The 24291-nt window shown below is 40.6% G+C and overlaps 1 protein-coding gene across 2 annotated transcripts in view; it reads left to right on the top strand.

Annotated features, from left to right (window-relative positions):
* The window catches only part of Scg5 (secretogranin V), a 45705-nt gene extending 40102 nt beyond the window's left edge, over positions 1-5603 (top strand). For both annotated transcript variants that reach the window (XM_034495330.2, XM_034495329.2), the window contains exons 5-6: positions 1346-1399; positions 5080-5603. In XM_034495330.2, coding sequence (XP_034351221.1) covers positions 1346-1399; positions 5080-5175 — 150 coding nt within the window. In that variant the 3' untranslated portion in view covers positions 5176-5603. The remainder of the gene's footprint in view (positions 1-1345; positions 1400-5079) is intronic.
* The last annotated feature ends 18688 nt before the right edge of the window (positions 5604-24291 follow it).

The following is a 24291-nucleotide window of genomic DNA, read 5'->3' as shown; positions in this document are numbered from 1 at the left end:
CAACTCTGGCATGAACATCCAGAACATTCTGTGTGCATTAGAGTTGTTTACAATCAGACACTGAGGTTGAGACCAACTACAGTATTCTCATTCCTCAAGGGAATGGTCAGCAGGCCTGCCTTTTCTCCCTCCTGATACTTACTTGATCCACTCCACCCCCCCCCCCCCCAAGTGAGCCGGAGATAGGAGCTCTGGCCAATGCTGGTGTTTCTGGCAATGGGCATGCTTCTTCTGGCACACACACCCTGCCCCTGGATATTTGAGGCTGGGCAGAGCTATTCATCATAAATTGCAGGTGGTAGGTTTTAATGAACGAGAAAATCATGAAGCTCCTTCTTGGCATTTGTCATTTTCACTTTCAAATCTACCATTTAAGCATTTGTTAATAACCAAACAGCTCAGAGGATACAAATGTTGTATAAACTTGCTCCTCAGCAGAAAGCTATCAATTGTTTTTTTTCTAGAAGTTAGCGTTAGGGCACTGGAGTCACAGCAAGACGAATTGTCTTTCATCCATTATTTTCCTTATGATTAGAAAATCAAATAAAATAACACAAGCAAAACACCCAAATCCCTTTCTTTGGTTTTACACTCAGGTTAAGTGTTCTGTCTTTTATAATCTCAACCAGAGAGAAATGTGTTGAGCATGTGTCTGATATTCCAGAGCTCATTTAAATCCACCGTGTGTTTGAAACCCAGCAGTATGTGGAAACACTTATACAAACTGTGGTAACAGAACAGCATTGGCCTCCCCCCTCAACACACACAACATAACTTTCCTTTCTGCCAAGAGATTTTTTGGCAGTTTTTAAAAGGTTCACTCTATTAAAAATGTTATAGACCAAATGGTTCTGTGATTGGCTTGATGGGGCACTAACTTGAGCCACGGGAGGGATGGCTACAGAAGTCAACGTCTCGTTTATTTACACGGAAGACTGTTGTTAATGGTCAGACACTGCTCCAGAGAACAGTCATGTGTGTAGTTCATAAAAAGGGAATTAGATACTGAGATAAAGTTATTTATTTTAAACAAAAGCTGTTCAAAGTGAGGAGACGAACTTCCCGTTCCCTGGTATTTTAGCATGCCATCTCTCCCTGTTTATGAGATTGTTGGTGGCACTGTGTGCCTTGAGGCAGTGCAGAGGTCTTTGTGAAAAGCAATGCAGTCACCAGCTTTTCTCTTGTGGTCTATCATTCTGACACGACATTCCTTTCATCTAGCTTTGTTTCCAAAATATGTGTATGCAAATAACCAGAGGACACACCAAGTGTTGCTTTAAAATAGACAGTTAACCAAATTCAATCCATACTTCTACATTTGTGTTTTCTTTTCTCTGCACTCTAGAACAAGAAACTCCTTTATGAGAAGATGAAGGGAGGACAGAGGCGGAAGCGGAGGGTAAGTCACATGGGGACCTGGGTGTTTCTGGGATGTTTAGTGTTTCTGAGAGGGGCAACTGAAACATTTGGTTTTGGGGAAGTAGCAGAAACTTTTCTGATGCAATTGCAAAGAATAGAACAGAAGTCATGTATGGCAAGGGCCACACCCAGCATATATACCCTTGGTTTCTGGGCTGGTCTCCTCCCTGGGCTTTAGGAGTATTCCATGAAAACTATGCAACACTCATTACTTCCCTTCTGGCCAGCAACCATATAGGGTAGGTTAGAATAGTCTCCTACCCATGCAGGGGAGGAGTGTGCAGGGAAAGTATTAGGGCATGACTTTCCTCAAATATTCTGTAAGCCAGTGGAGGAAATGGCTCACACATCTGCATCCATTATGCAAATCACAAGATTTTGCCTTATCTTACTTGCTGACTGCCTTGTCTGGTACAGCCTTAGTTAGGTCTCATTGGAGGATCATCCAAAATGGACCTTAGGCCCCTGTGTTGTGCATTTTGCTACTCCTTATATGGTGTTGTCTGGTATAAATCTGAATGTCAGGGTTACATTGGGTTTCTGGTGCATGTTTAAAGACCTCAAACTTAATGGTGATCAATATCCATCCTGCTAATCTCCTGGTAAACTCTTTTATCTGTCCAGACAGGAGGGGTAAAAATGTTGCTATTACATAGTAAAGTACTACTATAGTAACTGTTTCAGTTAAAATATACAAACCAACCCAATGTCACTGACCATTACTTTGGAATAGCAAGTACCTGGATCTTGGGAAAAATTGGGGATCTAATTAGTGGCAATTTTGGCCCATCTGAAGAGCTTGGACAAGTACAACAAGAAAATGCTTTAAGTGTGAGTTTTCTCGTCTCGGTATTAATCACAAGGCCCCTGGGTTGCTTGACAAACACAGATCCACAGGCAATTTCCTATGCAAGAAGCAGAAAGCTGTTACATCTGGAAACAGATCTTCTTTGGGAGAATGAATGGAGTTATTAGGGATTTTCTTGGTGATTACAGCTTCCAATGGCAGATGGTGACAGGAAGGGTGTAATACATTCTTGAGAGAACATCAAGAAATTCTATTCTAGGAGCTCAGAATACACAGAATTTACCAGGAAGATGGCCTGAGTATCTCCCCATGGTACAACAAGGACATTTCCAAATAAGACCAATGACTGACCCCAAATGAGTAACTTAGCATGCAGCTTTAATTGTCTTTACTTACTGGCCCACCATGCCTTCTGCCCAGTCTCTGAGGAGCTTAGGTTGACTTTAGGTCACATTTCCATGAGACTAGTAATTACCGAAATTCAAAATTCTGGCTAAGACATATGTCATAAAGGATTTTTACTTTGGCATCAACTTCGTCCACATAGACAAGGCTTAGAGTTTAAGGAAAGAAGGGTCACTGTGACCCTGAGATGTCAGTTCTTTGTCTTCTCAGATATCTACAAAGTCCATTCTCATTCCTTTAGTCCCGGGCTGCTCTAGACTGATGGGCAAAGAGAACTTTCCTTCCACAGCACCACACATAAGCTGCTATTCCCTTCCTGATTGAAGATCTTAACCACCTTCTCTGGAACATGAATCAATATAAAGAAATCATAGTTCAGGTATTTGAAGAATTAGGGATTACTCCAGTGAAGCTCACCAGCTACTGAGGATTTGAAGAGGACAGCATGCCAGGATGCATCCTAAGCTGTCCTTCCAGTTGTCAGATGAATAATGATCACGTGTAACCAATAGTAACCATACATAGACAGTATTGTGAGTTTTTTGGAACACACTTAAAACAAAGCACTTAATTCATGATTAATTGAACATCAATCTGAAACTCTTGAGGCTTGACTCTGATGTCCCCCTCTTCCCCTTTCCTCACAACTGTTGAAATTGTCTGGGTCTTGGCAGCTTGCTTTGCACCATGGAAGTTTCTTAGCAAGAGGACCGATCTCTAAAGTTACAACCAAAGCCCTAGGTCATTTTCTGTGACCTTTATAGTCACTCCAGGCCATTTGAGTACCAAGTCACTTCACAAATAAAAGATCAATGCACTTTTAAGTGATTTTAAAAATATTTTAGCTCTGTAGGTATTATCTTGTTACCATTTAAAAGCTACTAGTTATCTTAAACAGTTTATGAGCTATGTAGTCCGAAGTTGACAAACATGAATACCTCATATTCTATTTTAACATATGAGAGTTTTAAGAATTAATATTGTTACAAAACAGAAAAGTGCTTCTGATATTGAATATACTTTTTATTTTTCTTATTTTTTTAAAAAATATTTGTTTATTTATTATGTGGACAGTATTCTACCTACATGCCAGAAGAGGGCACCAGATCTTATTATAGACGGTTATGAGCTACCATGTGGTTGCTGGGAAGGGAATTCGGGATTTCTGGAAGAGCAGTCAGTATTCTTAACCTCTGAGCCATCTCTCCAGCCCCAAATAAAGCACATTAAGTTTGCCTACTCATAGGTCCTTAGTGGGCCAGACTGTCAACTAGACCACACTAGTTGACAATTTACAAAGAATACTATTTTGGGTATGTTAAGGATGATTGCCTTTCTGTGGCATGCCTCTTTCCAAATATGTAAAGACTCCATTCCCTTTGTAGTTTCCATTTTGTGAGTCACCTTTGCAGAGTGGCTGATTCACCTGTTCATACACCAGAATGTGAATAACATTGACAAGAGCAACTCTTGTGCTCCATCCCGTGTCTTTTGGAACATGCCTGATCACCTTTTAAGAGTCACACAGAACAGGCCCACACAAGAACTGTGTCAATCTGTTCATGGGCACTTAGCACTGTGATAGGATCGCTCCCATTTGTTACCTCAGCCTATTTCTTCTATTTCTGTTCCATTGCTGGAAGGCAACTTCAATAAACAAATACCTTCCAAAAATGTTCAAAATGTTTCCTACTCACTAAAGGTGCAAAGCTCTGGTTACCAGTTCAAATCCAAACCTCAAAGAAAAAAATGATATTATTAGAGAAGCACTGGAAACTCTTTGACTTACTCAGAACATCAGCAGATGAAAGTGATTCCAGAATATAATGGGCTAAATAAAAAACAAAGGCCATTGGATGGCTTTGTGTTTTATTTCACCTTTAGAGTTTGACTGAGAGACAGTTGGAATTGATTGCTGGTGCCATTAATGAACTGTTCAACAGAATCCTTACAGAGAAGAGTTGCAGCCATGGACTGAGCTACAGCCAGTCTTAGAATACTAATTCCTACTTGGTCCAGTTTGTCTTCTCTTTTGAAAATGCTTTCTGTAAGAGTAATTAATGCATTTCAGAGTCTCACTCCCACTTAAATAGGACCATAGAATAATCATTTTCTTTCACACAAGACCTGGTAACTAAGTTAGTAGTAAGAATCTTTCCAAGTTCACTCCAAACTTTTTAGCTAAATCTAACAATAAAAAAGTTTACATTGCATTTGATCAAGAACACTCTGGTTATAAGGAAAACACTATTAATAACATCTGTCAGTGAGACTGTGTATGCACTATGGGGCACTAAGGGACTAACCAGCTCACTGGAGCCATCATTTGGTAGGTGGGTGTTATTTTCCTGTTAACCCAATAGTCAGAAAACAATTCTCATTCACTTATGCAAAGGCTCTGTATCTGAAGTTCTCATGTAATGCCAAAACATACATCTTTTTTCCAGAGTGTCAATCCCTATCTACAAGGAAAGAGGCTGGACAATGTTGTGGCAAAGAAATCTGTCCCCCACTTTTCAGAAGAGGAGAAGGAGCCAGAATAAAGAGAAGACAGTAGGTGGAAACCCATCCAATGCTTATGTGCATGTTAGTAGAGCCCATGGGTGATAGCATGCATTTTACATATTTATGGATGAAAAGCAGCTGTCTTTGCTGATGCCTGTGCTTTCTGCTAAATTAGAATAAAAGCTCCTTCTCCTTTGGGGATTTTTTTGATGTGGATCTGCAAGAAACATTACAATTAAAATGTATATGTCAAGTATAATAAAAACACGGATATGAAATACTCAGATTTCTTGCAGTTTTGGGTTGTGCTGTTTGGGCCAAGTCTGTAAAAAGCTAGCATTTGATTTTGATTATGTAGTGTATCTAGCCCTTGGGCCTTGTTACACACCAATAAAGAAGTTTGTACTCAAGGGGAGGGGCTGACACATATCACTCTGCTGCTTCTTAATAAATGTATGTGCGAGCATTGGCTTGGGAAGTTTTGTTTCTTTTTATAAAACAGTATAAAATCAATTTCTTTGCTTAATAGAGCAAGGTGACTTGCAGAAGTGTCTAATTTTAGTGCTAACAGTATGACGTCACCGGGGAAGGTGGGAACTCATTTTACACATGTTAGAACTGCGAGTATTCAACACATGATGGGAACAATCATCAAAAGCCAGAATGGAAACAGCCCCTTCCCAGGTGAGTGTGTGTGTGTGTGTGTGTGTGTGTGTGTGTGTGTGTGTGTGTGTGTCTGTGTGTGTCTGTGTGTGTCTGTGTGTGAAATGCAATAAATTTTAACAGACGTGTAGAAATATGAACCAAATGAAATATGCATAGGTTTTTCTTTGTTTTTTGATTCAAGTAAAAAAAAATACTGTCTATCTGACAAGTGTGAATAGTGGCTGAACATTTGGTGTAATTTAGTTGGTGCAAAGTTTTATGGCCATCTTTAAAAGAGTTCTTGTGTCTTAGAGATGTCTGCTGAACTTTGTGCAGGTGGTATTCGGATTTGGTCTAAAATAATTCATTAATAGTGATGAGGAGGGATAGGGAGAGACCTTGTGATTTTGATGAATTGGATCAGCATATTGATAGCTGTTAAAGCTGGGTAGCATATACATGAGGACTTCCTGTATGTCTACCTCTCTGCTTGAATATGCTTGAAAATTTTCTACACTAGCAACAGAGGTGAGGCTCAACAGTAAGACCAACTTATGGTAAGCACTAATCTGGAAATGTAGCAAATAAGGTAGAAATCTTGATGCATAGAGATATGAAGAATTAATGCAGACTATTTCCCTTGGCCATTGTGGAAGAATGCCACAGGGCTCTAGGGGGAGAAAATTTGTTTGGGAATGGGGTGAGTTGGTTAGAGGAGAGGGCCCAGAGTGTCTGGGAAGAAAAGAGATTTTCATAGAAGAGGAAGAGAGGGCTATAGAAGACTTGAAAGGGATGTGTTCTTCCAGGTGGGGCCTGGACCACATCTACAGCAGAGGCATTCATTGATTTTACTTGGCTGAGAAGGGTCATTATCACCCATCAGTCTTTCCATAGTGCTATAGCCAAGGATCTTTGAAGTCAGGAAGGTGGTTGTAGTCAGCCCAAGGACATTTGGGGAACAAAAGAAGAACATGTTTGGCACAGTAGGCAGAAGTAAAGCATATGGTGTGGGAACTGTTAGCATTGCCCTGATTGAACTCTGATTGTGGGTACCAGCCCACTGGAGGCCCCTGGATGTAATTACACAGCATGAGGGCTCACGAAGTCCTAGCCCCAGAGGATGTTACAATGAGGCCATTCTAGAAGAGTTTCCTCTACTCTTGCTACTGGGGTGGGGAAAGGGAATAAAGAATTGTTCAATATTATCTGTTGTATGTATTGTCACTGAAGCTACTCTTAACTCATGCCACATGATTCATTAGACTGAGTCTTCATGGAATAACTAACTATTCAAAAGTTATTTGCCACTATGAAACAGACTGTTCCAGAATACCTAGAATTCCTGAAAGGATCAATTCTGAGCTTGAAGCATTTCTACCAGGAAACTAAGGTTTTATTAGCATTGTGAAGCTATCTGGAGGCAATATGATCTTGGAAAACTGGAGTAATCTTCCATCCCACCATGACTGCCTCACAAGCAGCAGCATGGCCAGACAACCCCACATCTCCTAACCACCCTGGAACAAGAACTGTACTCCTTCAGTAAGCCTACATGTGCTACTGAGCTCAGCTAGCACTGGCTTAGGATCTGAGGAACGGGTATCTCCAGGCATCTGCTACATAACACACAGAAAGTCACTAAGGTGCCTGGAGCACACATGGACCAGGAAGCTAGAAAAAGTGGGGTGAGGGGAATTGGGGGAATGAGTGCAGGAGGGAGGTAATCAACAAGTTCACAATAAGATTGTGAGCTCTGGAAACAGTCCTCCTAGGAGAAAGGTAAGTGTTGGCAGGCAGGAGGTAAGTGTGGAATGGCATGGTTAATCCTTAACCCTATTGTTTGGATGGCTGGGAGGCTGGTGGGATTGTACAGCTGAGTAAGAGGAAAGACAGTAGGGATCATGGGTTTGTTGACAAGCACTATTTCTGGGGTCTCTTCGTACAGCAGCATAGGGAGTCCTGTCCACATTTAGTGTGCATCTGGGGGGACTCTACTAAAAGATGTGAGGAATGCAGCAGCGACTACTTAGACAAAAGTCTAAACAACTTTCGTTCTCAGGAAGGAAATTTACTAAGCCAATTATATGCTTAAAAAATTATTAAAGATATAAAAAAGAACCACCGATGCATTTCAAACATTGAGTGCAGGGAACGTTCCTGTGTGTACGGTGATGAGGAACAGCTACTCCAGCCAGTGGGTCAGCTTTTCTCCTGCTGACTCCTGGCAGCAGCAATGGAGAGCAGTGGCTAGCACAGATGCTATTCTGAGGTCTCAGAAGGTCGATTTTGTTGTATTGTTTTACTTTTGTAATAGTGATGTGATTATAAGACTCTAGATATAGACATAGGCTTTCCCTACTTCTATATAGAATATAGTATGCTCAGAATGGGAGTTGCCATGATACCCTGCCCAAACTTATCCAATCCAGCCCCACCAACCCCACCCCATCTTTTTGCCATGCTAACTGATTAGTAATAAATCCCCAAACATGGATTTAGGTTATTGGAAGCAGTGTGGTCAGGTATCAGGTGTATGCGTGAATGGATGAATGCAACCATTCACACATACACATAAAGTAAACATAAATTAATCTTAAAAAATAAAGACAGGCATGTTATACACTGTAAACTTATCCCAGGACAATAGGATTTTTAACATACACTTATATAATTGAAGACAGCCTATGCCTAAGCCTCACAGTGTTTTTGTTTCTGCTCCATAAGGCAACACACTGCTCTAAACACAGAAGACACTGGCATTAGAAAAAGCTTTCACTGGATACCCAGTTTGCTACAATGAGAGTAACTGGGACTTCTCTGTAAGGTGATATGACTCAACCAAGTGTTTCCTGAGTCAAGACTGTGCAATGAGGGACACAGAATGATTTGTGATCCCAGTCACAGTATAGAATCTGATCAGATGCAGAAGTAATGGATGAAAAAAATCTGTGATGTATAAAAACGACTCAAAAGATGGGAAGTTTAGCTTGGCATGGTGACTTATACCTGTAATCCCAGCACTACTGGGAGGATGAGGCTGTGAGTTCCAGGTCAGTCTGGGCTACAGAGTGAGACTCAATCACAAACAAACAAACAAACAAACAAACACAAACAAACTAGACAAAGAGAAGCAGGTGGAGAAGGAAGAGAGTGGTAGCCTACTCACAGGAAATACATCAGGAAAGAAAGTGAAATGTTTATGATGGCTTAGACAAACGCCTGTGTTAAAAGCTTGGTTGCCATGTGCAGTGTTATTGGGAAGCGACTCAAGTATTCATTACAATGATAGAAAGATGATCTTCAAAGCCAGGAGAGACATGGATGGTTGACTATTTTAGCCAGGGCAATTCATTTGCAAAATTATGAGAGGAACAAGTCTGTGTCCTAAACAAGTAGGATGGAGAGTCTGGGAAGGGAAAATCTGCTCTATGAGAAGAAGGTCAGGATTTTCTTGACATCAGGGGTTTTTAAAAAATCCTTGTCTTACTTCAGATAGAGTCCCAGCCACTTTGGCCTTTTCTCTGTCAGCATCCTTTTCTGCAGAATAGTATGTTAAAAAACAAACCTGCTACATTTTCACGAGTGCCTTAATTTTGTTACCATCTTATTTCAAGACTCAGTACCTCACTGCTGTACAGCACTTGCTCACTTATTTTTGCCTCAGTCAAGAGTTATAGCTCCTTGAGGCCATCAACTCTGTCTCGTCTTTCTTTTTAGCCTGAGATCTTCCAGAGAGCCTTCCAAAAGCATACCTGGGTGCCAAATGAATGAATGTTAAGGAATGTTTTGAAAAACCTATAAAAGGTTTATCATCTTAGAGAATGAAGAAGGATGGGCTCCATAGCTCAGTGGATAAAATGCTTGCACAGAAGCATAAAAACATGAGGTTAATTCCCAAAGTCACATTTAAAAGGCCAAGACTGGTGACATGCTTGCAATCCCAATACCATATAGGTGAATATGCACGGTTTCTTGGGGCTTGCAGGCCAGCCAGCTGAGAGTAATTGATCAGTAAGTGATGCTGTCTCAAAACCAAAACCAAACCAAACAAACAAATGAAAACTGAGGTCTGGATTGGAGACATACCTCGCTCAGCAAGAAGCATGTTCTACACAAGCCCAGGAACCTGAGTTCAGGTTCTCAGCTCTGATGTAAAAGCAATGTGGGGGGCTCTGTAATCCCAGGCTGGACCAGTGCCACTTTAATTCCTGATGTTTATTGTCTAGCCGCTTTAGCCAGTCAGTGATCTCTGGGACCATTGAGAGTTGCCTAAGGAAAGACAACGATCAGCACACATGTGCACACACACACATATGTACACATATACATATACACACATGTACACAAATATATTCACATGTGCGTACACAGGGACATACACACACACACACACACACACACACACACACACACACACACACACACTCATTTAAACACACACCACAAAAGGAAATGGGGCGCTATGACCTTTAAGACATTCAGCATGATTCTCAGGCTTTTCTGAGAGGGACGCAGCAGAGGCAAACACTTTTTTCCAAAGTCACTGCCCTGTGATAACACTACTAAGGTAGAAGTGAAGACGTCTATCTAAACTCCTCCATTTTCTGCGTTTCAAGAATAGGTGAGCATGAATGTTTGATGAGTAGGGTAACAATCCTGCTCTTCATGATAGCTGATCCAAAGTAATTCGAAGCACTGGATTCCACTATGGGTTTTCATTAGTTGGTGCCCCTATGCCCATGGGATACCCCATAGCCAAATGGGCAGCATATAGGGCACGTGTCAGCCCTTAATTTGTATCAAGCACCTTAGCAGTAGCCTTAGGAATGGCTAGAGAGAGACTCTGGGAAAAGTTGGCCAGTCAGTGTGGGCTTAATTGGAGGATTGTAGGAGCATTGCAAAGAGTGGTCAGGGGAGTGGGCAACCACTCCTCAAAGGAAGTTCTGAGACATTATTCCCTAGCTGTCCTAGAAGCCAGATATACCCAACTAGAACTATATCTTTAAGGAGTAATGTGAAATCACGGGAGGGAATCCTGGGTTTCCCCATGGCTTGGGTGTAGCTTAGTTCAGACTTGTTCTTTGAAGTCTTATTTAATTTTCTAAAAAAGAAAATAAGCTTTATCTAAACTTAATTATCATGATGTTCCCACAAAGCAAATTTCTTTGCCCAAAAGTCCAGTGAGAAAACAAGGACCACAAGACTTCATCATAGATATGCAATGAAAGAAAGCGTAATTGATGATGGGAACAGTTGAATCCATGGAGAAAGGTGGCAAGAGGTTGTTTTTGTCTGCTTGTTTTTATTTTGTTTGTTTTAAGGGTTGTTACACCATTTTGCTTCTTTTTTTAAAAAAAAAAATTTTATTTATTTTATATATGTGAGTGCACTGTAGCTGTCTTCAGACACACCAAAATAGGGCATTGGATCCTATTACAAATGGTTGTGAGCCACCATGTGATTGCTGGGAATTGAACTCAGGACCTTTGGTAGAGCAGTCATTGCTCTTAACTGCTGAGCCATCTCTCTGGCCCACATCTTGGCTTCTTAAGTTCAGGATCAAAAGAGGGTGTTGTAAAGATTCTAATAGAAAAATGCCCTGAAATTTGGGGGTTGGAATGTATGAACTTAGATATTGTAAAGAAAATCTCATAAGAGTTGCTACCCTCCCATTAAAGACCTAAAAAGTGCAGAACAAGTTAACAAAACCCACTTCGACACTACAGTAATCCCCCACAAGCAGGGCATCATATGACTTGTTCATCTTTTGCTGTTACTTTCCTTGCCACAACATTTCACATATTCATTAAGTAGTTGTTATCAAAGACACATTCTGGGTGCCCTTGTATACTGAGCCCTGTTCTGGGACTGGGAGTTTGTTCTAGTTTGATTTCTGTTGCTGTGATAAAGCACTATGACCAACAGCAAACTGGAGAGAAAGGGGCTTATGCTTCCAGGTCATGATCCATCAGTGAGGGAAGCTGAGTAGGAACTGGAGGAAAAACCATGGCAAGATGCTACATTCCTGATCATCTCAGCTAGGCTTCTTATATAACCCAGGCCCACTTGCCCAGGCTGCTGCCCACCATGGTCTGGGCCACACATTAATTACCAATCAAAACAACCTCTCATAGACATGGCCCCAGGCTAATCTGATCTGAGCAATTCCTCATTCTCAGTTTCTTCTTCCTAGGTGGCTCTAAGTTGTGCCAAATTGGCACTAAAAACTAACCAGTGTAGAATCTTTTGCAAAAAAAAAAAAAGCATAATAATAGGGGTTCTTGTAGAGCTGATTGGAAGCAAAAAGATGCCCAATAGTCTACTTGTACTCAACCTTACATCACTGTAGGTGAACAAAGCAGTTAGACACAAAAATTGTAATTAGAACTACACTGGTCCTGAGTTTTATGATTCATAACTTGTATAACTTATAAGTGGAGAACTTATAAGTGAAAGTAGCATTCCTCCATGGTTTTTCCTCCAGTTCCTACTCAGTTTCCCTTACTGATGGACTATGGCCTGGAAGCATAAGCCCCTTTCTCTCCAGTTTGCTGTAGCTCACAGAATCTTCTTTTGTCTGAAAAATAAATAGGAATGGCCACACCTACATCATAAAATTGATGTGAAGGTAAATTTCATATAAGAAACTAATTCTCACTCTGGGATGTCTCTGGATGAAATGACTTTACTAAGAGGCATTAGGTGTTCACAGAATTATTTGAAGATGTTGTGAAGCATGGGACATGTCGGGCTTAGTCACTTCAAGGTCACTGGTATCGCTGGAATCTACAGGTCAGGACATGGTAGCTGGTGTCACTGCCCTGACCACAACATTAATGCTGATTCATAACACCATAGAGCCATTGTCTGGACAGAAGAATGCTAGCTTGTCTGCAGCTAAGGTTTCTGGTAACAGCCATAGCAACTGCAGAAAAGTGATTTCTCTCTTTCACCTTCAGAGAGTATTGTGGAAATGCATATTATTTGGTGCTCTGGTTTGCCTCCAGATTCCTGACTGGCAGCTATCATTTGTATTTTCCATGTAGAGGTAGCCAAACTATTGGTAACTTGACTATTCTGGCAAGAGCCAATGCATTTCCTGCCCAGTTGTATTGATCTCAGGTTAGCCATTAATTCACTTTACTCAACAGCTTAAAGGAAAAAGGTATGATTTGAAAATTTAAAGATAATTTTTTTTCAGTCTTCTTGTCTGATAAAATAGGAAGGCTTACTCTAAAGAAAATAAGTGATTGTAGCATAGACATAAGTCAAGCTTAAGCCGTTGCATTAATTTTGATGTAGGGATCATTCCCTCCTGCCTTAGATGCACCATGGAATTAATGAAAACTATGTCCATGGAGGTGTGCCTCTGCCATATTTTATTATTCTTTGGCTTGATTTTCATTGCTTTTTAGATTAGGCAGTTAACTTAATGTCCCAAATGTCAGGAACTTTTCAACTTAAATGATGCGTTTTTGGGGTGCTGGATAGAGGAATAATCTATCATATTGAGATGGGCCAGTTGTCCAAGAAAACTCAAATTATTTTGCAACTAGCCAATAATGCCCAGGGAGGGAAGTAATTATTTTTCTTGTAACATCAGATGAACTTAGGGACTGACAGGGGACCACAAAGGAGCCAGAAGGAAAATGAAAAGATGCCCAAATACTCTATTTTACCCTCTACCAATAAACCATGAAGAATTTCCTGAATCAATTTTTACATATGTCTTAACTGTTGATTCATCAAAGATGTTTTCAATAGGTTCACAACTCAAACCACATTGCAGCACTTTTGTTAAGGAAAAGAGGGGACTGAGGGTGTGAATGTAGTATTTCTTTGGCAATGGATATGTTTGCTAGAAAGTACCATCAGCAACTAATACTGCGTTAATACGCTCAGATCAGTAGGCACACAAGCAAAAGCTGCAACATTCGCATACGATGTGAGATCAGCTTCTCTGTGTGCAGGGCACCTTCCACCACCCGTCCTAGGAGAAGGGGATACTTTGGATACAATTAGTGAGCACGCATCAGAGCAAACAAATTTTTCAAGAGGTCAAAGTATTTTTTTTTTTTGTTTCTGATTCATTATATATACATATATATGAAACAATCTAAACGTTTTTCCATTGAAACAATATAAATATTTTTATCGTCACTATTTTAATACATATCTTTCTTCTTTCTTTCTTTCTTCCTTTTTTTTTTTTTTTAAATTTCATTTTACTCTGTCCCAGCCTTTCTGTGTTTCTTGTGAGAAAAGAAGCAGAGTTCATTTAAAACACTGTTGTTTATGATGGGTGAAACCGCAGTCTTTTGTGATGTTAACTCACTCAGAGGAAGATAATTTGAACTTCAGAGCATTTTGTGTTTGGAGAGAAAGCGCACCAAGGAGAACGGGCTCTTTTTCGATGCATTGTATTACAGGAAGGAAAAGATCAAGGAAGAGTTGGTTTTAAAAATGTCAAAATATGAGAATTTGATGGGAAGAAAGAAGGAAAACAGAGCAGTTGGAAATGCAAAGATAAAAGAGTTGGATCCAGACATGTCTATGTAATTTCCCAGAAATGGAAATTGTACTAGCAATTTGGAAAGAGATATGGAGAAGCAATATGCATTAACTGTTGAGTGTTTCTTTAGCAGGGAAGGGTTTTAGAACACATGGTGTAATGGGCTCATGACTCATCTACATATGGGCTTGTCCTTGGTGACTGATGAAGGGAGAAGCCAAGTTTCATAAGGAATTAACATGCAAGAGGAAGCTAAACCCTTTTTCTAGGAAGGGAAACAAACAAACAAACAAACAAACAAAAAACCCTAGGAGGCTTCTGGGTCATCAGCAGAGTGTTAACTAACTCAACCAATTAAAGTCACTTTGAGATAGATCACACATGCAAAGCCTTTTAATGTTCCGAAGTGTGTTATCCAGGCATCACTTGCCCTGTTTTCCTGATGACCCAGGAGTTGACTTGTCAGAAGCTGTTCTAGTAGTTGGTAGTTGAGCCCAGGTGCAAATCGAATTCTTTCCACTCCATGAGTGATGCTCAAAAGCTGGCTGCTTATCAGAATCATTTGGAAAGCTTTGTAAAAATACAGATTCTTGGGCCTCAGCCCAGGAAATTCTGATTCAGTAGTCTAGAGAATGCTCTGAGAATCTTTTTCTTTTTCCTTTTAAGTTCCAACACTGACTCTGATATAGTTGATTTGGGAAAATACTGCATACAGAGATGGTGTGAGAATGGGCAAAGATAAGACAGCCCAGAGAAGAAGGTAGAATATGGTACGTCAGTGCTATAAAACTATACATGGTCTTGTAGAATCCAGCCAGGTCTGAAAAACATGCTTGGACTTTCCTCCAACCCTACTCCTATAGACCTAGACCTCCCTAGTCAGCCAACTTCTCCTCCAGGCCTTCTGTGCTTTGCAAGTATGCTTCAGAAGGTACACACTGGTGTCAGAGTCTCTTCTCCCAGGATACATCACAACTGGATACTCAATCTTGCCTCAGTGCTGGAAAAGCAAGAGGCATTTGCAATCAAAACTACTCTCAAGGAATCTTAGCCTTGACCTTGTTCCAAAACAAGAGCATTTAAAAGATCTGGTAAAAAATATACTACATATTCAATCATTTAAAAAAATATGTACTGGGGTTGGAGAGATTGCTCAGTGGTTACAATCACTGTCTGCTTTCTGAAGGATCTGGGTTCAATTCCACCATGACAGTTTACAACTGTCTGTGACTCCAGTTTCAAGGGGTCTGACACCTTCACACCAATGCATATAAAATAAAATTAAATAAATTTTTAAAAAGTTATTTAATTTATTTTATTTTATGAACATTTGTGCTTTGCTTGCATGTATGTCTGTGCGAGTGTGTCAGATCTTCGAGGTACAGACAGTGGGGAGCTGCCATGTGGGTACTGGGAATTGAACCTTGGTCCTCTGGAAGAGCAGTCAGTGCTCTTAATCACTGAGCCATTTCTATAGCCTATCTGATTATTCTTTATTTTATTCAAATGTTTTTCCCTTTGCACCAAGAGTGATAAAGCTGAAATACTCCCTACGCTGCATCCTTAAAGTCTCCCAGAAAGCCAAGGTAACAGTGTACTATTAACTTCTCATGAAAATGATCTCAGTTTGTAATGAAGTGAACACCCAGCATGACAGGACACCAAAACTTACTTCTTTAGGATCTGGGAAAATCAGCCTTTTATTTTACAAGTTATCTCTATCCTATTTTTATTAGTTTTCATATATTTTTAAATATTTCCCTATTTTTTCTAGGCTATTAAAACATTAGACCTATGAGAAATTCAAAACATTCTTTCTGGTGAACAATATCATATTTAACCTCTAAACTATGAATCTTTTGAATATTAAGTATTAAAGCTGCCAGGGATGTCATTTAGGGTTCCCTAAATAAACAGGTCTAAATAGGAAAACATTTTCAGTAAACTGTAAATAAAAGCATCAGTTCAATAAATATATAAAGCTTATGTTTTCTGCATTCTACAGTTTTCCAACATCTAGAAGGGGGCTGGATTTTTAGGAATGACAGAAGAAACACCTTCATGCTCATAAAACAGAGATTGTACCAGGATGACAGCTGTGCAGTTTTCTGTACAGAAGCATGTTTCGTTCATCACCTGTTATAAAACCATAATAACACAAATCTTAGATATCCAGTAAATGTCACATGGCACTATTCTATGAACCAAGGACATTCTAGTTGTATTAGTTTAAGCTGTTCACTCAGCTCTTAGGATTCTAATTCCTTAGGGTTCCCTTCGGTTGCACGGGCCCTGGCATCACTTCTGGGCTACATTTTTTTTTCATTTATGTGTAGGCATAGTTGCACTGTTCTAAACCAGATTCTAGAATATTTAATTGGTGATAAGGTCTTGTTACAGCCTCCTTAGACTCCAGTGGGTGTCAGCTCAGTTCAGTCCATTGCTCTGTCTGGATCAGACAGGTCTATTTCCTCTATTCTATATTTTCTTTAAAACAAAACAAAACAAACAAAACAAAACAATAGGACATACCATGGATGAACAGACCTAACAGTTAGCAGAGAGGGAAGATGTCAAAGGCCAGAGGACTATGCTCTTTCTATTGGTCTTATAGGGATGGGTCAAATGCCTGTTGTCCTGTTGCTCCTGGTGGATGGGGAACCAAGGAGCACAGGCTGTGTTTTAAGATTCCACAGCAATCATAACAATGGACGCTCTCCTAGAGGACTGTGATCCAGAACCATAATGCTCAGCTCTCCAGGGAGTTTCAGCTAAAATGTAAAAACCAGAGCAGGCTGAGAACAGTGGGAGCTTCTCTGTGGTTGTGTGGTTGTCACCCAAAGGAGAACGAGAACCACTCTGTACTTTCGATGGCAGCAAATGTTTCTGTCTTCCAGGGAGGTAGTGAACATGAAATGGCTCTTGCCCCTACACAGATCTCACAGGAAGGAAATGCATGAAAATTAGACAAATTATCAAACAGGGTAATACGAAAACCTAGGAAGGGCTTTAGGCAGAAGAAATGTAGAGCTCAGCACTGATCCTAGATGTTTGCTCAAGGGTTAATGGGATAGCATGGTAGGCAGGGGCAGGTCAGCAGGGAGATCATGACAGCCATCCAGATGTGCAGTCATCCCTGGATTGGAGGCACTTTGCAGTCAAATATGTGAACTGCCACTGGCAACCAAGGTTTGAGTGAATAGCAGCATCCTTCCCTTGGTGGTGGGATAAAACAAGCCAGACTCACAGCACTTAGTTCTGATTCAGCTCAGCCTGTGCTAGACACACAGGAACTCAAAGAAGATGGTAGGTGCATTTCTCTGTGCACTCAGGGCTGGTTTGCTCAAGAGCAGAGGAAGACTGAGACAGCCAGGCAAACACTGAACACAGGGTAAAAGTGAGTGACTATCATTTTGTTTGATCTTCATCTGCAAATTCCTTGCTATAGCTGGGCAACTTAATGTCCATATTAAATACCCAGACTGGAAACACAATTCTTGCTTTGAAAGTTGTCTTCATAGTAACAAGATTCTTTTCCTTAGATTAATATCATGGAATTGACTTGTCAGTAACTGCCATAAAAAGCTAAAACTTTGGTACCAGGTACCACTTAGAGGAGCTGCCAGTCTTTGAAATCAACATGAATCCCCATTTAAAAGCACTAAGTCCCCATTTTCCCTATTCTTCTTTTTAATTCCTGTCCTTATGTTTATCTCTTCCTCTCCTTCCTCCTTCCTTCCTCCCTCCCTGCCTTCCTTCCTTCTTCCCTTCTTTCCTTTCTTCTTTCCTTCCTTCCTTCCTCCCTTCCCAAGAAGACTGGAAGCTTAACAGAAGCCCAGGCTAGGTTTTAAACAACCATCAGTGTTTCTTGAATGAAAATCCACCCTTCACTGTCTAAAAACATAGTGGGTTGCTCTGGTTGGCAATGTAACTGCTGTATAAATCGTTGTGATTGAGTTTCAGCAAGGTTTCAGTCTATTACAACATGACAGTGAATCAAATGTGATTCACTAGGAGCACTGTGTGGCCCAGCCACTTCCCTCTAATATGAAGGAAACAAAGGAATGTGGCCTCCACTGGGGTGCCTGAGATCCTGCAATCCCCCTTGCTGCTCAGGGTGATGTAATGATCAGAGTCACCAGGAATCTCACTGCACCTGGCAGACACATGGGAGATCATCTGAAGTCAGTGTTTGGGGACACTTAGCCATGCTGCCCGCTTCAAAGCTTGTCCATTTTATTTTGTCTCTCTTGTCATGTAGACAAGCAACACAGGGTACAGAAACAAACAGTACAGTCAAGATTTACCTCGCCCTGTTGGAAATCCTTTCTTCCTCCGGGAGTTCTTTCACTGTCAGGGCAAACAGGCTGACTGCCCATCTCTAAGGTTTCTCTCGCATTTTGGATGTAAATAGGAAGGCATTTCTCTGATAATTGTTTTCTTCCTTGTCTGATTCTTTCAGTGATGCCATGTTTCTCTAGAGAGGATGTCCTAAGTGTTTTATGTCTACGAGGCTCTTTGCAGACATTAGTAGACAAGTGGTTACTTTATATAAAGCACACATGGATTGCTCTGACATAAGCAGTGAGGAGAGCATGGTTTCCTTTTTGTTGTTGTTGTTTTTCTTTTAAAGAAGAATGAGGAACAGGTGGTCCAACTTTTTAATCCAGGAAGCAAAGGAGTGGAGAAGATTTCAATTTAGGGACCAACAAGACAGTTCGCTAGGGAAAGGTACTTGCTGCACAGGCCTGTGAACATAAGTTCGAGTCACAGAACACACATAGAGAAGGAAGGAGAGAATCAACTCCACAAGATTGTCCTCTGATCTCCACATGTGCACTGTGGCACACATGCCCACACATACTCAGGAATTTCTCACACGCAATAATAATGAATAAATAAAAGTCAAAATGTTTAAACTTTGACCTTTGTTTGCCAAACAAAACATCAAGTGACAAGTTCAGGTTTATCTGTAGAAGGGAAATCAGGCCTGGGATTTACTCTCCAGCCTTTATTCTTTATTATTATTATTATTATTATTATTATTATTATTATTATTATTGGATATTATATTTACATTTCAGATTTTATCCCCTTACACCATTCCCCTCCCACCCAGGAACCCCCTATCCCATCACCCTCCTCCTGCTTCTATGAGAATGTGCCCCCACCTACCCTCCACTCCCACCTCCCGGTCTTGAATTCCCACTCCCCAACTCAGTGTCCAGGCTTCATGAGACCAAGGATCTCCTCTCCCACCTATGCCTGACAAGGCCATCCTCCCCTTCATATACAGCTGGAGTCATGGGTCCCCCCCCCCCATGTAAGGCTCTCATCCAGCCTTTATTCTTATGCTTTCTCTTTTGAGCAAACACCAAAACACTGAACTTATTTATAATTTCTTAATTTAAAATGCAGGCACATGCTAACCTAGAGCCAGAAAGGCTACTGCCACACGTCCTCTCAGGCATGGGTCCTAGCTTCAAAAATCCAGATTCTGTGTTTGATGTGGAATAACTGTAAAAGGCAGGAAGGTAGAAAACAGCCACTAGAGGGTGGAGGAGAAAAGTCTCAAGGGAGGATGGACAGCAGAATAGAGGTGATGTGAAGGGAGACAGGGAACCAGGGACGGACAGGACGGAGAGCGGAGAGGCTTAACTGTAGCAGATGGTGCAGGGAGGGCAGAAGTGAGGCACGGGGAGGAATAATTAACTAAAGAAGCATACTGTTTTATAAGCTTTTCAAAAAATATAATAAAAGGAGCTCGAGAAGAATGTGGCTCAGAGGGTAAGAGTGCTTGCTACTGTCCTTGAGGAGCTGAATCTGGGTACCAATACTCATATCAGGCCACCTACCATCACCTGTAACTTCAGCTCCACAGGGTTCCAATGCTTTCTTCTGTCCTCTGTGGGCAGCCACATCTATGTGGAATAAACACACACACACACACACACACAAAACAAACAAGCAAACAAACAAACAGGTAAAAAATACATATTGCACATGATTTTTAAAAGGAGTTTGCCCCCAACACATGGAGAACCTGAAGTTAGGAGGGAAGATAAGGCATTAACAACTGGACAGAGATAATGTTAGATGGATATAATTAAAATACATTGTATAAATGTGGTGGAGTGGCGTGGTACACACCATTCATCTCAGCACAGGGGAGGTAGTAGCAGGCTGATTTCTATGAAGTTTGAGGCTACTATGGTCTACAGAGTTCCAGGCCAGCAGGGGGCCACATTCTGAGACCCTGTCTCAGATTAGAAGAAAGGCAGAGGAGCAGGGGGAAGAAGAAGAGGAGGAAAAGGAGAAGGAAAAAGAATTTAAAGAATAAATAAAATGCTATTTTAAAAAGAGGGTTGACTGGAGGTGCCCTCAATACGAAGATAATTTACCTCCCAGAAACCTTAGGTTATTAAAAATCCTAGTGTTAAAGGTGGACTAGTTCTGTATGACTTGTTGGTCAGGTTGGTCCCAGAGGTCTCAAAACAATACAAGCCATTGCTATTGCTCTTGGCTACCTGCCAGCACTCAATGGCAAAACGCTTTAAGATACCACATACTTTTGTAAGGACATGAGGACATCAAGCTTTCCTTGACCTGGTAGCTTCCTCTATGCTTGAGTAACTTACATAGTGCCAGAAGGTGTTATGGAAGCTGCTGCAGGAAAGGTGATCACCAGTCTTACCTGGATGTCAACACTTGCTACAGTCATCACCAGCCTGGCCAGATGTGCCCACTCGTGCAACAATGGCAAGGTAGTTATGGGGGTGATCAAGGACTTTCTAATGGATTTTGGGCCTGTTCCACAGGAAAGAGTTCATACCTGCTACTATAACCTTTGTCCAAGACCATGTAGCTGGGAGGTCATGGGCCCTAGAGAAAATTGAACCACTATTAGTTTGCTCAGTGGATATGGTATAAAATGCCTTCTCAATATTTATCTCTATATTCATAGATTGTTCAGCTTTCAGCTCTCATTAGGCAAGCTCCACCCCCTCCCTGGAAACTACAGTTAGTACAGAGACTGAAAACTGGCCAAGTGCCAAAAATAAATAACCGTGCTTGGTTTTAAATAGAATATTTATATCATTCCTTCCTAATAAGGATCAAGGCACATTGAAGAAGAAATGAAGAAATTATAAGAGATAGAGACGCAGCAGGGGTCAGGGGGCAGGGGGACTGTGACAAAACAATGTCATCTGAATATAACACAATCAATGCATTCAGGAACTCACTGTTGCTATGATTACCTGTGTAAGACCTGTACAAGATAGAGCCTGTCAACATTTTATCAGAGGGGGAAAGGCTCATGAGACCTCCCCTTCTTTCAGTCACCATCAGCCTAAATTAGTCTTCAGAGAGAATGCTTCAGCAACATAACAAGAGACATACCACCTATTCTCCAGTATATAACCTACCCATGCTCAGCTAGGCAACCTTATTTAAACTCAGTGGGTTCTACACACACAAGACATGGAAGTAGGAGGGGCATTTTTATTTCCTAAAGAATAAAGCTTTCAGGGCGTGAAGGATATGGGAGATGAAACATGGTAATAAGGGGTAAAAATGAACACAATTCAACACATGTATGTATAAAACTGTCAAATATTAATCAATAAATGTGTTTTTAAAATAGACTTTTGTAAGTCACAGTGGCCATAAAGGAGCTAAGGAAGGCTTAGGTTTTTATAGAAAACCCCAGGAAGACAGAGTGCATCTGAATTTTCTTTCTTTTTTTTTTTAATTGGATATTTTATTTGTTTACACTTCAGGTGTCATCCCCTTTCCCCATTTTCCCTCCCTATAAACTCTCTATCCCATTTCCCCTTCTCCTTTTTGCTTTTTATACCATTTTAATTGCATGCAAGTATTAAGGTCAGTTCTAGGTTGAGGAACTAGCAATACAACAGATGCAAATAGTCAAGGAACAAGCAAGACAATAAACACAAATAGTCAAAGAGCAAGCAAGGCCATAAACAAAGTTCCATGAACCCTTACATGATCACTGTTTCTAAGGGCTTAGCAGGATGACCAAAATATCTGAGTCTACTTCCCTGTCCTAGCCTAAAGTCATTTTCATCTTTGAGACCTAATTTCTTGTTCTAGCCTAAGATTTAGATTCCTGCCTGAAATTATATCTTTGTTCTAGTCTAATGTCAGATTCCTACCTGAAGCCCACTTCCTTGTCCTTGGCCAATGTCAGAGTCTTGCCAAGCAGCCCCCAAAGCCCTCCACCGCTCCCCATTTTTTATTTCATAAACAAGACTGGGCCTGTCTTAGGTCATTCTGCTAAGAATGCCTTCTTTACCCATCATGGAGTATGCATTATCAAAAGCAATTCACTTCTGTCTTAGGTTGGTAAGGCTCTGTGCAGAATCTTACCTGTCCTTGGCTTGCCAGCCTGGTAATTTAATAACTCTGTCTGGGGGAGGGTCTATTTTCAATTTTAAGCTATGTACTTTGGCTGCCAACATGTTAATGTTGTTAAAGACAAGCTTTAACACGATGGGCAGGAATAAAAGTATTCCCAGGACAAAAAGGGCTAGCATGATCAAGCTATATATGTCATTCTTGACCAAAATAGAAATACTAACCTCAGGCCATGCATAATTTTATCAGCTGTATCTGCTGCATCAATGCTCAGCAGAGCAGCATTCTTTAAATTCATAATCTCACTATGCAAAGTTAAAACATCTGGAGAGGTGTTAGAATTATACAAAATACACTGCAAGTCTTTAAACTTTTTCCTAATTATAATGACTACCACTGTAAATTTTAGAACTAATATGAATCCAATGGTATTTGGCATATCACTAGAGATGGCTCCTTACTCCTAAACTCTGAACCTCCACAAATGAATTTTCAATAACTATGTATTAGTTAAGTCTTTGTAAGTAAAATCCTGGGTCCTCAAACTTGTATTGCTCACATATAAGTTCATATTATACAATATTGGTTGTTTAATTATTTAAATTGCCTTGTGTTTAGAGGTGTCTGAAAAAAATTCTGTTGTATATATTAGCTGTATAATACAGTAGTTTGCTTGTGACTTTTGTTTTGAGACAAGGTTCCACTCTGTAGCCCAGGGTTAGTGGCTTGAAACTCACTAGCCCAGGCAAACTTCAAATTCATGATAATCTTTCTGCCTCAGCCTCTCACCTGTCAGGTTATAGGAAGAAGTGTCATGACTGCTCAATGACTGGGACATTTTCACACAGTGATTTTCTGCCAAAGTCATGAAGTTTACATGCCAATTCTAATGTTACAGGACCCAATCAGGAACCACGTGAGGGAGCACAGGCAGCACCAAGTTCTTCTCCTCATGTATCTCTGTGTCCCCGATAATAAACCTCCATGAATGCATGTTTCCTGGTTTTCTATGAAAGAACAAATAAAGTAGTTATAAATAAAGTAGTTCAAAAGGTTCTGGAAATTAACTTAGAACAGGAATCTAAACTCAGCATTTGACACCAGTTAACCTTCTGATAAAAGCTAAGTAATACACACACACACACACACACACACACACACACACACACACACACACAAGACAGACAGACAGATTGAGAGAGATAATGAGAAAGAAAGATGAGAGAGAGAGAGAGAGAGACAGAGAGACAGAGAGACAGAGAGACAGAGAGAGAGAAAACACTCTAAGCAAAGCGCAAAGTGTTCTTCCCAAACACAGAGAACAGTTCCTGTTAGCATTCTTGGGGTAGACATTCTATGAACAAATGGGTGAAGCAGGAGAAGGGAATGTTACAAACCAATAGCCAATCAGGACATGTTCCTCTCACATTAATTCAGAGTAGTTTGAAAGTGGCTTCACGAAATAGAATCTATCATTTTGTTACCCTTGCTTGGGCACCTCAGACTTGAGTTTCAGTTGTGCCTGAACATGATGGCTCAGACCTGTAATCCTACACCTAGGAAATAAACGAAGAATTGTTGCCAGGCCAAGGCTAGCCCAGACTACATTCTGAGACCC

Source organism: Arvicanthis niloticus, chromosome 2 (assembly GCF_011762505.2).
Source record: "Arvicanthis niloticus isolate mArvNil1 chromosome 2, mArvNil1.pat.X, whole genome shotgun sequence".
NCBI classification, from domain to species: Eukaryota; Metazoa; Chordata; class Mammalia; order Rodentia; family Muridae; genus Arvicanthis; species Arvicanthis niloticus.
The sequence above is the reverse complement of the archived record's forward strand: the minus strand, read 5'-3'. Positions and strand labels throughout refer to the sequence as shown.